Below are 14,116 nucleotides of genomic sequence, written 5' to 3'. Positions count from 1 at the left end.
CCTCTGATTTACACTCCTTCCTGTATGTCAAAATGCATCCTATACAATTGTATATTATTGATTTAAGGTGGTGGAGCCTCTGATCTGTAGGCGAACTTAACCCAAGTCCAAGCTGGGCCCAGATCAAGCATTGCGCTAAATAATTTTTAACTTAGTTGGTCAAATTCTGGCTCTGGAGTCACTATGAGTGGCAGGAGAAAGGAGGAATTCTGGCACTCCTGGACTGCAGCCTTCCCCAACTGGGCCCTCCAGATGTTTGGGGTTCCAACTCCTTATCATCTCCAGTCAGCACGGCCAGTTGTAGTCCAAAACATTTGAAGAGCAACAGATTGTGGAAGGCAGGCCAATGGCGAATAATTAAAAAAAGCAACAAACCTGTGGTATTGTCTATATGATCATTTCTAACAGGGACGCAGGTGGTGCTGTGGTATAAACCACTGAGCCTCTTGGACTTGCCGATCAGAAGGTCGGCGGTTCGCTATGGGGTGATCTCCCGTTGCTCTGTCCCAGCTCCTGCCAACCTAGCAGTTCGAAAGCACGCCAGTATAAGTAGATAAATAGGTACTGCTGCGGCAGGAAGGTAAACAGCGTTTCCGTGCATTCTGGTTTCCGTCATGGTATTCCGTTGCACCAGAAGTGATTTAGTCATACTGGCCACATGACCCAGAAAGCTGTCTGTGGACAAACGCTTGCTCCCTCAGCCTGAAAGCTAGATGAGCGCCGCAACCCCATAGTCGCCTTTGACTGGACTTAACCATTCAGGGTTCCTTTACCTTTTTTTTTAACCTATGATCTCCCAGGCTCAGGGAACCAAAAACACCCAAATGGGCTCTGTCTCGCCAGGAGAAAGCTCTCTTCTTGCATTCTGTACTGCGACCTATGACAATCTTGCTGATAGGTTATTCATAAAGGGATTTATATGGAGTTTATATTGGTCCATTTAAGCTAGTGTCTTGGTGTACATCAGCTGCACGAGGTCTCAGTTCAAGGTCTTTGTGGCTACATGAGGACCTTTATCAGGAGACACCAGCTATCGTGTGTGTGTGTGCCTATTAGATACCAAGCATGTGAGCATCTTGATGCCTGAATTGTGCTACAGTTCGTATTTGATGGCTGTGCTCTTATCACAGAAGCAAGGAGCAACAGCATATGCCTTCAGGAAGGGCCATAGCTCAGTGGCAGAACATCTGCATTGCATGTGGAAAGTTCAGTCCCTGGTATTTCCAGGCAGAGACCCCTGTCTGAAACCCTGGAGCACTGCTGCCAGTCAGTGTAAGCAGTAATAGGCTGGATGAAACAATGGTTTGACTCTGTGTAAGGCAGCTTCCCATGTCCCCAGCTCTGGAACAATTTTTGGATTGCCGGTTTTTTGGGGGGGAGAGACAGGTGGTGGTAGAAATACTAAATAACTTCATTGAACTTTTTAAGCCCTAAATGGCCTTGGCCCAGTATACCCTGAAGGAGCTTCTCCATCCCCATCGTTCAGCCCGGACACTGAGATCCAGTTCCGAGGGTCTTCTGGCAGTTCCCTCACTGCAAGAAGCGAAGGTTGCAGGGAACCAGGCAGAGGGCCTTCTCAGTAGTGGCACCCAACCTGTGGAACACCCTCCCACCGGATGTCAAGGAGATAAATAACTACACAACTTTCTGTAGGCATCTGGAGGCAGCCCTGTATAGGAAAGTTTTTAATGTTTGATGTTTTATTGTGGTTTTTTTTAAATATATTCTTGGGAGCCATTCAGAGTGGCTGGGGCAAACTAATCGGATAGGCAGCATATAAAGATTATTAGTACTACTATCAGAGCCCTATTGGATCAGCTGGAACATAAGCACTAAACCTTCTTTTGCTGTTGTTCCCCAACAACCGGCATTCTTCTAGTATAGTTGACTCCCTTTGTCTCCTGTTACATTTTAGGCAGGTAGCCTATTGATGTAAGCGCTTCCATTTGAATGATGGGAATGGGAAGCCCAAACAGCTCTATCTCTTTCCAAAACAGGGGATTCCTAACGAAAGCTGGAGAATGACCAAGGTGAACGAGCAGTACGAACTGTGCGACACCTACCCTGCCCTCCTGGTGGTTCCTGCCAACATCTCGGACGAGGAGCTGAAGCGGGTGGCTGCATTCCGATCCAGGGGACGCATACCTGTAAGCTTAACGTTGTCTCTTACTGTAGCCACAGCCACACCAGTGCCTTTAAAGCACCGCGGTACCGCTTTAAACAGCTTCCTCCAAAGAATTCTGGGAGTTGTAGTTAAAGGCCCGTATTCCCCTCCTGGAGCTTCAGTACCCAGAGTTCCCTGTGAAGAGAGATTGATTGCTGAACCATTCTGGGGGATTGTAACTCTGAGGAAGGGGACTAGGGGTATCCTTAAAAAACCCTTGAAAAATTCTCTGGGGCCTCCTAACAACTCTCAGCATCCTTAACCTACAGCTCCCAGATCTCTCTGGGGGAAGCCATGGCTGTTTAAAGCGGCGTCATAGTGCTTTAAATGTATGGTGCAGATGTGGTCTGTTTCTTCGGCCTTGTGTTTATTTTTCTTTTGGAATAAATAAAGCCCTCCTTCTCCTCAAAAGGAGAGCCAGTGTGGTGTAGTGGTTAAGAGTGGTAGACTTGTAATCTGGGGAACCGGGTTCGCGTCTCCGCTCCTCCACATGCAGCTGCTGGGTGACCTTGGGCTAGTCACACTTCTCTGAAGTCTCTCAGCCCCACTCACCTCACAGAGTGTTTGTTGTGGGGGAGGAAGGGAAAGGAGATTGTTAGCCGCTTTGAGACTCCTTCGGGTAGTGATAAAGCGGGATATAAAATCCAAACTCTTCTTCTTTTTCTTCTTCTCAAAAGGTTTTGTCCTGGATTCACCCGGAAAGCCAAGCCACGGTCACGCGCTGCAGCCAGCCGATGGTTGGCGTGAGTGGGAAACGAAGCAAAGAGGATGAGAAGTATTTGCAGTCCATCATGGACTCCAACGCTCAGTCCCACAAGATATTCATCTTCGATGCCAGGCCAAGTGTGAACGCTGTAGCCAACAAGGTTGGATAATCGTGCCTTTCCCAACAGCAGGAGTCAGGAGCCTCATGCCAAATGTGGCCCTCAGAGCCCCTCTGTCTGGCCCTCGGTACTCTTCCCAACCCACTCACTGGCCCTGTTTTGGTTTGCCTGAACTCTGATAATGCCAGGGTCCATAAGTGTGTGCAAAAACTCACCTGGTGCACAGAAGTAAGGTTTTCCTTGGTTTCTCCACCCTCTTTTGGCACTGGCCCTGCCTGCCACTGGTATGTGGCCCTTGAAATGTTGTGCCAAAAAGGGAATAGAAGCCCTTGCCTGTTTCCTCCCAAAAATGTTCTCTGGAGGAGGCTCCGGAAATGTGTGGGAGATGGTTCTAGAACTTGAAGAAAGGAAAGGAGGAGGAATTAATCGATAATTGTCCTTCCTCTAGCAGGTGCCTTCGCTGGGGCTGCAAAGAATCCTGGGAGCTGTAGTTTACCCCTCACCGTGCCGCAATTCCTAGTACCCTTAACAAACTACAGTTACCAGGATTATTTGGGGAGAAGCCATGTGCTCTGTGTGTATGCAGCCAGGGTCTTGAGCCAAGAAGGGCAGGCTTGGATCCAGTCCTACAGAACACTTGATTAAAAATGCAATTAGAAAGGGGCAACGGAATTAAGAGAGAGGTAAATTAAAGCAAAAAAAAAAAAAAAATCCTTCCAGTAGCACCTTACGAGACCAACTAAGTAGCACCTTACGAAACCATACCAAGAACAAACTTAGTTGGTCTCTGAGGTGCTACTGGAAGGATTTTTTTTATTTTTTATTTTGTTTTGACTATGGCAGACCAACACGGCTACCTACCTGTAACCGTAAATTAAAGCAGTGTTTCCTAAAGAAAATGCAGCACTCAATCCCCAAAAGGCATTCTAAAAAGTTGGATAAAGGGTGGTGGGCATTGGAGTCCCATCCCATAAGCCGTGTCTGTTGAGCACCACAGATTCCCTGTCCCTGGCCTAGGGCAACACACTTGGCAAAAGTTCAACCTGCAGGCTTAGGGTCTTACTTGGGACAAAGGCGATCCAACCTTCGTTTTCTTCTTCAGGCCAAAGGAGGAGGATATGAAAGTGAGGATGCCTATCAGAATGCAGAGTTGGTTTTCCTGGACATCCATAATATCCACGTTATGAGAGAGTCGTTGAGGAAGCTGAAAGAGATTGTATATCCCAACATAGAAGAGACACACTGGCTGTCTAATTTGGAATCCACCCATTGGCTGGAACACATCAAGGTACATTTGTGTGTGTGTGTGTGTGTGTGTGTGTGTGACTCTGTGTGGGTCCTCCTATCGGTGTGGTTTCGGCAACTTCCCCCCATCCTTGGCAGGTTGCAGCACCAGCGTGGCTGCAGATTGCAGCGTCCGAGATGCAGAAGCCTAGATGTTCTGTGACTTACCTTGCTGAAGCTGCTGCAACGTTGCAGCTAAGAGACCATCGAAAGCAGAAGCTTAATTCGTCTGAGTGTTTCGTGTAGGAACCTGGCTGCCTCTTCAAAATAATTCTCTCCCCCAGCCCCCCCCCCTCATTGCTTTTTGAAAGAGGGAGGGGAGAAGGCAAAACTGCAAAATGTGTGGTTTGTTAAAGGAGTGTGTAGTTGATGAGCCTTAGGAGCAGGAAGTCTTGAAATGCTCACAAGTTGTCCCTTTTGAGACGTAGAAAGCAGCTGCCCCTAGCTGGAACTGTGGAACCCGCTCCCACAAGAGGTCGCAATGGCCAACAGCTTTCGGAAAGAACTAGAGAAATTCATGCAAGATCAGGCTATCAGTGGCTGTGTTCTACCTCCATTTTCGGAGGCAGTGTGTCTCTGAGTACCTGTTGGAGGGAACTGCAGGTGAGGGAGAGTGCTATTGCCCTCAGGTTGTGCTTGTGGGCTTCCGGTTGACCACTGTGAGCACAGAGAGCTGGGCCAGATGGGCCGATGGCCTGAATATAGCGGGGCCATCTGTATGCTTTTATATACTGCTGAATGCACACATCCAGCATTCGAAATCCGCCAGGTGCCAGGCGCATTTTGCACCTTGCTACTGTCCACTTGTGACCAAGTGAAGATGTCCCTGCACCAGCATGACACCTGATGCCTCCAGCCGTCTGCAGGTGCGTCCCTGGATGCAGCACATTCTATAGAATTCTATCCATTATATTCCATCTTCACAATCAGAAGGAATTTCAGGAACCCAAAAGACGTATTATCCGGTCCCAGAAATGGAACCAGGCATTCTGCTTTGGCAACTGTAACCATGGTTTAAGGAGCCACTGGGTGTTGGAAGTGACGCTCACTTGGACTGGCAAACTCCAAGCTCCCAGGTGGCCTTCTCTGGCTGGCATGCCCCTTCAGTCCAGAGTGCCGATAATATGCGACCCTCCTCATAGGAGAAGAGCACACAAGTCTTCTAACATCACACAGCAAGAAGAAAGAGACATCCGTAGCTCTAAACTACGTTTATTTACAGTCTATGTACAGAGACTCCATTTCTACGTCTGTGTTCTCCGAACTCTGGCAGAACAAGAAAACGAACTGCGACACTGACAAAAGTGAAACTAAATTACAATAGCACTCTTACTACAGAAGAGATAAGACGGTCTTCCGTTCCCACATTCTCTCAGACACTCATGTGATTTATACTAACCATAATAGTCCTGCTGAATCATAGAATCATAGAGTTGGAAGAGACCACAAGGGCCACCCAGTCTAACCCCCTGCCAAGCAGGAAACACCATCAAAGCATTCCTGACAGATGGCTGTCAAGCCTCCGCTTAAAGACCTCCAAAGAAGGAGACTCCACCACACTCCTTGGCAACAAATTCCACTGTCTAACAGCTCTTACTGTCAGGAAGTTCTTCCTAATGTTTAGGTGGAATCTTCTTTCTTGTCGTTTGAATCCATTGCCCCGTGTCCGCTTCTCTGGAGCAGCAGAAAACAACCTTTCTCCCTCCTCTATATGACATCCTTTGATATATTTGAACATGGCTATCATATCACCCCTTAACCTTTTCTTCTCCAGGCTAAATATACCCAGCTCCCTAAGCCGTTCCTCATAAGGCATCGTTTCCAGGCCTTTGACCATTTTGGTTGCAGCAGAGGATACACAAAAATCCTAACACTGGGTGCCTAGCTTATGTACCTGAGTTTCTAACACAACATGCATCATTGTGCAGGTTGCAAAATTGTAAAACAAAACAAAAAACCGTTTGATCGCTCCTTCTGGAGCACCCTTTGTCGTTTGTTTGCTCCTCGCCTTCTCTGCAACCTGGCTATGAAGATCAAAACCCAAGACTTTGTTCCCATTCTCAATTTTAATTGTCATGTGTGTGTGGGGGGGGAGGTTTCATGTTGTCTTATGTCACGCAATTCTCTGTTTATAATGGATATCGCAGCTGCAAGCCCCCCTTTTCTCCCCAGTTGATTCTCGCCGGCGCTCTTCGTATTGCCGACAAAGTGGAATCGGGGAAGACTTCCGTGGTCGTGCATTGCAGCGACGGTTGGGACCGGACGGCGCAGCTCACCTCTCTTGCCATGCTTATGCTAGACGGCTACTACCGGACAATCCAGGGCTTTCAAGTGCTGGTGGAGAAGGAATGGCTGAGTTTCGGGCACAGATTCCAGCTGGTGAGTTGCCAACCCCTGGAGTTAACAAACCGACTGCTGTAATTTAGGGTGTGTGTGGGATTTTTCAGCGTTCGCATCCCAGGAATGATGGGCGCTAAAAAAAGTTGTAACGTGACCAGGGAATCCAAAAGATATTTTGGTTAAATTAATATACAGTGGTGCCCCGCTAGACGAATGCCTCGCTAGACGAAAAACTCGCTAGATGAAGGCATTCGTCTAGCGGAAGGCTGCCCCGCAAGACGAATTTGTCTATGGGGCTGCCTCACAAGACGAATTTTTTTTTCGTCTAGCGAAAACCGCGGTTTGCATTGCCGCTTCGCTAGACGAAAAGCCCGCTAGACGAAAATACTCGCAGAATGAATTATTTTCGTCTAGCGGGGCACCACTGTAATTTTGTTTTGCTTGGTAAATGGAACGTGTGTAAAAATTGCATGGAAATAATTAAAAATGATTGCCAAATACTAATAATACTAATGGTGTAACGGCAACTATCAGTAGTAGTAGTAGTAGTAGTGGTGGTGGTGGTGGTAGTGTTTAACATTATCTGACACTTTCAGAAGGTAAAACTAAAATTCTTTGGTTTCCCAAAAGAAGTTTACGTGCTTCTTCATCAGACAAAGACTTGCCAAGCTAAATGTTCCCCAGACACAAAAATAGTAGCAGATTTGAATTCCTCACACCCAAAAACATATTTTTAAGGCCCCCTCATTGAAGACATGTGCAAAAATTAAGTTTCACCCCCTGAAATTACATGCCTCTCTGCCATATCTTAAATCAATGGTTCCCAATTAGCTAAATAATTCAGGCCCCCTGTTTTTCAAAAGCCAAGCCATGGACCCCCCCCCTACTTTTGAAACTTTTGGTATCTTTATGGTAGTTTTTGTTGTGTGAATTGTGCCACAGACCCCCTGGGTGGGTTATGCGGACCCCCTGAGATCCACAGACCACCCATTGGGAAACCACTGTCTTAAATGATTTAAGAGGTGGTTTAGGAGGGCAGACAAGTGGGACCTGCTCCAGGGCTGTTGGCAAGGAATTGGTGGAGTTCCAAAAATGTCTAAGAAAGGGAAACAAGGCAAGGAAGTTTGGGTTATGAGCTTAATACTATATGCCCACTTTTCTCAAGGACTGGAGAAAACAACAACAACAATTTATTCTCCAAACAACTTGCCATATTTTTATATACATGTATAAGACGCCTCCTATTTTGGGGGACTCAGAATTAAGAAAAGGGGGGGAGAGATTGTTGAGCTGGGGGGGGGGGGAGAATTGCCCAGAGTTGTTGACCTTCTTTAAGGGGGCACTGCCGAAAATCGCTCACCTGCCAGACAGACAGTGCCGCTTGCACGCATCAGAAAATTCACCTCTGTCCCCTCACTGACAAAAGCAACAAATCACCCACTCAATTGACAGCCAATCAATGCCAGCCCTTGCCGCAGCCACCAATAACAATCTCCAACTCGCGGCAGCAACCAATCCCACGTTCCCACAATGCACTATCCATGTGTAAGACAACCCCCAATTTTTAACATGATTTTTGAATTAAAAAAAAAACCTTGTCTCATACACGGAAAAGTCCAGTACATTTAACATTATAACAAAGAGAGAATAAAAATACATTATGGAACAGAAATGGTAGGAAAGTGTACATACATGCCTGTCAAATGAGTTTGTGCGTCATTTTGTGTTCAGTGGGTCTGTTTACTCTCTCCGCTCACATTTAGGGCTTGATCCAGGTAAGTCATCCTCAGAGTAGACTCGGCACACTGGCAATTTGCCCGATTTAATCTGTACGACTCCTATTTCTATAAACAATACTGGTTTTCAGATGTGCTTCCTGTGACCCCTCGTTTTGTTTTAGAGAGTCGGTCACGGAGACAGGAACCATGCAGATGCAGACCGATCTCCTGTTTTCCTCCAGTTTGTTGACTGTGTCTGGCAGATGACAAGACAGGTAGATTTCTAGGGGTACATACGGGGCTTTTGTTGGGGTTTTTCTATTGGGGTTTTTTAAATAAGGGGATTTTATTGGGAGAGGATTCAAGTTACTTAGGTACAAGGGTGGTGTTTGGGGATTATTGCTTTTTAAAGCACAAAGTACGCATGTGTAATTTAACTTGTGGAACTCACTACCACAAGATGTGATAATGACCATTCCATATAGGTAAGAGAGAGAGAGAGAGATCATAAAGATGTATAAATAGCTTTTTTAAATAAAATAGATTTGAGATCTTCCGGTGGAAACCGGTCAATAAATCCTGTAAATAAAATTAATTCTTAACTGGGTGTCAAAATAGGGGTGGTCCATTTCTCCCTTCCCTCCCACCCCTCTCCTCTCATCGATACCCCACCCCCAGCCCCATATTCTCTCCAGTATAAACATTTTGCAGGGATAATGTTTTCATGTTCCGTTGGGGAAGTGCCCGGTGAAAACAAAATCGCAACTGCTTATCTTTTGAAGTTTCCCACCGCGTTTGAATTCAACGAGTGCTTCTTGATCACCGTCCTGGACCACCTGTACAGCTGCTTGTTTGGGACATTCCTGTGTAACAGCGAGCAACAGAGAGTCAAAGAGGTAAAACACAACAAAAAACCACCCCCAAACCCCATGGGCTGCTTGAAAAGAAAAACAAAAAAACATTTTGCTTTCCTACCTACCGTTGTTGGGGTCCAAGGATTACACACACATGAGGGTGGGTGAAAGGACCCCGAGTGAGAGGCAGGGAAGTCCTCCCAAGGTAAGAAACAGAGGGAGGAAAGGGATGCTCCCAGCTGAGATCTGGGAGGTTCCACCACCTTCTGGGTGAGACAAGATTTGAGAGCTCCTTTTGAGAGAGGACTCTGCGTTTTCTTTTCTCTTTCTTTCCCTGCTTTGGATTTTATTTAGATTGTTTCCTTTTATCTTATTGTATCATGGAAATCTTCTTTATTTTTTATTTTTGTATTAATGCCTTATTGGTTTTAAAACCGTATAACAGAAATAATCAGCGCACAAAATAATTACAGGCAGAAACTCAATCGAAACCTGCCAACGGATTGATATTTTGACAGTATTCCTTTACATAAACTCTGCAGATGTCCCCACTCTCTGGTAAATTTTTCATCTGTAACTTCTCGTAACCTTGCTTATAGTCTCGCTGGTTGAGCGTACTTTTTGCCAGTCTGATTTGGATGGGGTAGCCTCTCCCTTCCAACCTTTTGCGATTAGAATTCTGGCAGCTACTTATAGCATACGTAAAGACACTCCTGAACCTTTCTGAAATTTCATTACCCATAATTCCTAGCAGGAAGGCTTCAGGCTTTTTAGGGGAAAAGAGCATTTAAACATGTTCTTAACTTAATTATAAATCATTTCCCAAAACTGTCTGATCTTTTTACACTTCCACCACATGTGAATCCATGGGTAAAGGCTGTAATAAAATCTTAAGGGGGGGGGGAGAAATAAATAGAAGATCCACGCCTCTTCTACAAAGCAGGCAGTAGACTACCGGTATATGGTGCCCTCCAGCGACTCCTGGTCAAGAATAATGGAAGTAGTAGTCCTAACTCTGCAGGTTGCTCAAGCTCCCCAGAACTGTGCTAAGGTATTCTCCTAACGTTCCACAAATACAGTAAAGTATCCCTCTTCCCTCCTGTTTTTCAGGGCCTTCCCAAAAAGACGGTTTCGCTGTGGTCTTATATAAACAGCCAGCTCGAAGACTTCACCAATCCCCTCTATGCCAGCTACACCAACCACGTTTTGTATCCCGTGGCCAGCATGCGCCACCTGGAACTCTGGGTAGGCTACTACATCAGGTGGAACCCGCGGATGAAGCCACAGGTAAGGTGACTGGGAGGAGGAAAGGGGTGAAAACCGGGGAGGTCAAAGTTTCTCTGCATTGCATGCTCCTCGGAGCCTGAGCCCATGCTCGGGCTGAGAGCCGCTGGAAAAGAATCTGGCTTAATCCAAAGGCTCGCACCCTTGCCAGACATGATTAACTATGGGACGTGGGTGGGTGGCGCTGTGCTCTAAACCACTGAGCCTCTTGGGCTTCCCAATCAGAAGGTTGGTGGTTCGAATCCCCATGACGGGGTGAGCTCCTGTTGCTCAGTCCCAGCTCCTGCCAACCTAGCAGTTCAAAAGCACACCAGTGCAAGTAGATAAATAGGATTCTATGATTCTATGATAAATAGGATTCATATGATTCTATGATACTGCTGTGGCGGGAAGGTAGACGGGGTTTCCGTGCACTCTGGTTTCCATCACGGTGTCCTGTTGCGCCACAAGCGGTTTAGTCATGCTGGACACATGACCCGGAAAGCTGTCTGTGGACAAACGCTGGCTCCCTCTGCCTGAAAGCGAGATGAGCGCCACAACCCCATAGTCGCCTTTGACTGGACTTAACCGTCCAGAGGTCCTTATCTTTTTTTTTTTAACTGTTTTACATGTTATTGCTTTGCTGTGTTCTCTCTTTTTTCTTCTTCTTTTCTTTGTGTTGAAAAGTTTTATTGAGACTTTTCATACTGCATTGCAATAAAAAAAAACCTAAGCAAAAAGAAAATCTTAAAAACACAAAGTCTTCTCTCCCAGGTAAATCTAAACTCTTATCCCACAGAGAAAGAGGGAGCTTTCCTTTCTTATCCCAGTCTCTTACCCTGGGAGGTCTTACCTTCCCTGTCTCTCACACAGGGTCGTTTGCCAACCATCCAACCATCTCATAGCTGTCAACTTTCCCTTTTTTTGCGGGAAATTCCCTTATTCCAGCGCCGTTTCCCATTGCCAAAAAAGGGAAAGTTGACAGCTATGGCCGTTTCCCAATGCAAAAAAAAAAAAGGAAGGTTGACTGCTCTGCTTCATCTGTGTGTAGTCTCCTTGCTAACCCAGACTGGCTTATAAAAGCAAGAGCAAAGTAAAAAGAAGAAGAAGCAAAAATAACAGAAAGATAGAAATAATAGAGGGATGGAAAGAGGTTTTTTAAAAAAAAAAAAAAAGAAAGGGAGAAGAGAGAATGAGGGAAACAAAATTAAAAAGATGAACGAGTAGAAAATTTTCCATTCGCTGTTTACATTAAAAAAAGCAAAATACTATTGTTTAAAACTTTCAAGCTATGTACTTTGCTGGGTTCTGGGCCTTAGTTCTGGCGTTAAAAATAGCTTCGGGGCTAAAAAAAATAGCTGATCTCTGGTCCAAATGAAGCTCCTACTTGTGGTTATCTTCCATCTCCCAAGACTTGAGTGTGATGCTTCTGTCTTGCTGTAGGAGCCGTTGCACAACCGCTACAAGGAACTCCTGGCCAAACGAGCCGAGCTCCAGAAGAAGGTGGAAGAGCTCCAGCGAGAGATCACCAACCGTTCCACTTCCTCCTCTGAGAGAGGCAGCTCTCCTGCCCAGTGTGCCACCCCAGTCCAGACTGTGGTATGACGCAGCTTGCAAGACTCTTCGATTCGTCATCTCTCCAGAATCACGCGATCATGGCAGCTTGTCCGGAAATGGAAACTTCAAAAAGAGAAAACTTTGCGAACTTAGAAAGCAGGTCAGACACACTATTTATTTTGCTACGTCCCTGCACCAGGGTTTATTATTATTATTATTTTTAAGGATGTAACGCTACAGGAAGAGAAAGCCTTTCTTTCTTTCTTTTTTGTTCTGCTTATTGTCGTTTAAAGGCGTCATATATAATTATCTTACTCGGGACACTAGTTACAAGGAAGCTTGCTGGCACAGCCTCCCGAGACGAAACCAGGACACTTGTTCATTGAGCTCAAGTTGTGGAAGCGGTTTTGTTGCTTTGAGCCGGAGAACGTTGCTCTCACGCTGGAAGCTGCAGACTTCAAACAGTGGTATGAGCACAGTGCAGCTTGCACCATCCTGCCCCCTCCTTGGCCACCTGATGAGCTGCTCCCCAAAACTCAGAGGAACCTAAGCAAATGGCAGCGACAAAGAACTTCATTCCAGAAAAGGGAACAATTAGGAAATCTTGGTCTGTGCAAAGAAGCAGTTGTGCTCATTTGGTTTCTGGACACTGTCAACAAAGGAGCTTGTCCCATTATTTGGGAGGAAATCCCAATCTCATCGTGTTCTTAAGGCAGTTCTTTGCATCCTTTGCAACCTTTTTGTGCTGCCAGTGGATTCCCCAAGCAAAGGTGACAGCAATCCATCTGACTCACGGAGTGCCATCTTTGTATAGGCATGAAGCAGAACTCAGTTTCTGTGCCAGCTTTTTATGGCAGGTTCTGCTCCTGCACGGCCACCATATTTGCTGAGGGATTTTGTAGCCCACAAAAAACAACACTGCAGGCACGGGTGGACCATGAACAACAGTTTGCTTGCCCCCGCTTCAAGAGGCAACATCAACAGCTAGCAAAATTTATCCGTTGGGGGTTGTCACCTGAAAATTAAACTCTCTCTAGATTTGGAAAAACGAAGAATGGCTCGCTATAAACAGTTTAATTCTCACCATTTGGGTTAAAACAAAACAAAACAAGGGAGCATCGTCACGAGGCTTTAGAGCTTTACATTCGTTAATATCTGGGTACTACTTGCTAGCAATTTGCTGTTAAATATAGTTAATCATGTTCCAGTGCTAAAGCAATGCCTTACTTGGAGTAGAAATGTCATGTTATTTGAAAGTTCCTTTGAAAAGCGTTTCTATGTTGCACCCAATGTCCCTCTCTCTTTTAGATGGGACATTCTCCAGCCCCATAAGTTGCAGCAGCAAGAAAACCATCATTCCCTACCACACAAATGTCAACACTGTCCTAAGGCAGGGATGGGGGAACCTGTGGCGTTCAGATGTTGTTGGACCACAATTCTCATGGTCTGAGCACTGGCCATGCCAGCTGGGGCTGATGGGAGTCCAACGACATCTGGAGGGCTACGGGTGCCCCATTCTTGAAGTAAGGGGTGCCAACGACCCAGAGTCTTCCAGTTCTCCTCTGGTTTCCATTGCTATTGGCAAAGGGGACATGGGGAGCTATGAAGCTTGCCAAGAGTACGTGTTTTGTCTTTCCTGACAAAAGAGAATAAATCATATACTTTGGGGAAAGAATTGCACCCACACACTGACACGCACACTATGGCAATACAATGGAATTTCAGAAATAGACTGGAAAGAGAAGTTGCTGAATTGCAACTCATTACCAAACTCAAAACCACGGAGAGACCTGGTCTGAACAAAGACATTGGATTCTTATCTCATTATACATGACAAAGCTATCTTTAAAACAAAATTTAAAATGGAGGAATCCTTCCAGTAGCATCTTGGAGACCAGCTGGGTTTGTTCTTGGTGTGAGCTTTCATGTGCGTGCACACTTCTTCGGGTGTACTGGGGTAGAGGTCACCAGACCCTTACGTGTGGTGAGAGAATGGGGAGGGGTGTTGCTCGGAGGGGTGGTGGGAATGGGTGATGGGCTGATGGGTGTGGAAAACCTGTTGATCAGCCCATCACCCATTCCCACCACCCTTCTGGGTGGTGCCCCTCCTCA

General features: G+C 46.0%; 1 protein-coding gene across 1 annotated transcript in view; it reads left to right on the top strand.

Annotated features, from left to right (window-relative positions):
* MTMR2 (myotubularin related protein 2) overlaps window positions 1-12,392 on the top strand; it is a 34,299-nt gene extending 21,907 nt beyond the window's left edge. Inside the window, exons 8-15 of the mRNA XM_033146158.1 lie at window positions 1,998-2,147; window positions 2,842-3,030; window positions 4,091-4,276; window positions 6,445-6,651; window positions 8,513-8,605; window positions 9,113-9,226; window positions 10,295-10,471; window positions 11,891-12,392. Of these exons, the coding sequence (XP_033002049.1) occupies window positions 1,998-2,147; window positions 2,842-3,030; window positions 4,091-4,276; window positions 6,445-6,651; window positions 8,513-8,605; window positions 9,113-9,226; window positions 10,295-10,471; window positions 11,891-12,052 (1,278 nt within the window). The 3' untranslated portion in view covers window positions 12,053-12,392. The remainder of the gene's footprint in view (window positions 1-1,997; window positions 2,148-2,841; window positions 3,031-4,090; window positions 4,277-6,444; window positions 6,652-8,512; window positions 8,606-9,112; window positions 9,227-10,294; window positions 10,472-11,890) is intronic.
* Window positions 12,393-14,116: the final 1,724 nt, after the last annotated feature.

The sequence above is a fragment of the Lacerta agilis genome, chromosome 4, assembly GCF_009819535.1.
Source record: "Lacerta agilis isolate rLacAgi1 chromosome 4, rLacAgi1.pri, whole genome shotgun sequence".
Classification (NCBI taxonomy): Eukaryota; Metazoa; Chordata; class Lepidosauria; order Squamata; family Lacertidae; genus Lacerta; species Lacerta agilis.
This window is presented reverse-complemented; position numbering and strand designations above follow the sequence as displayed.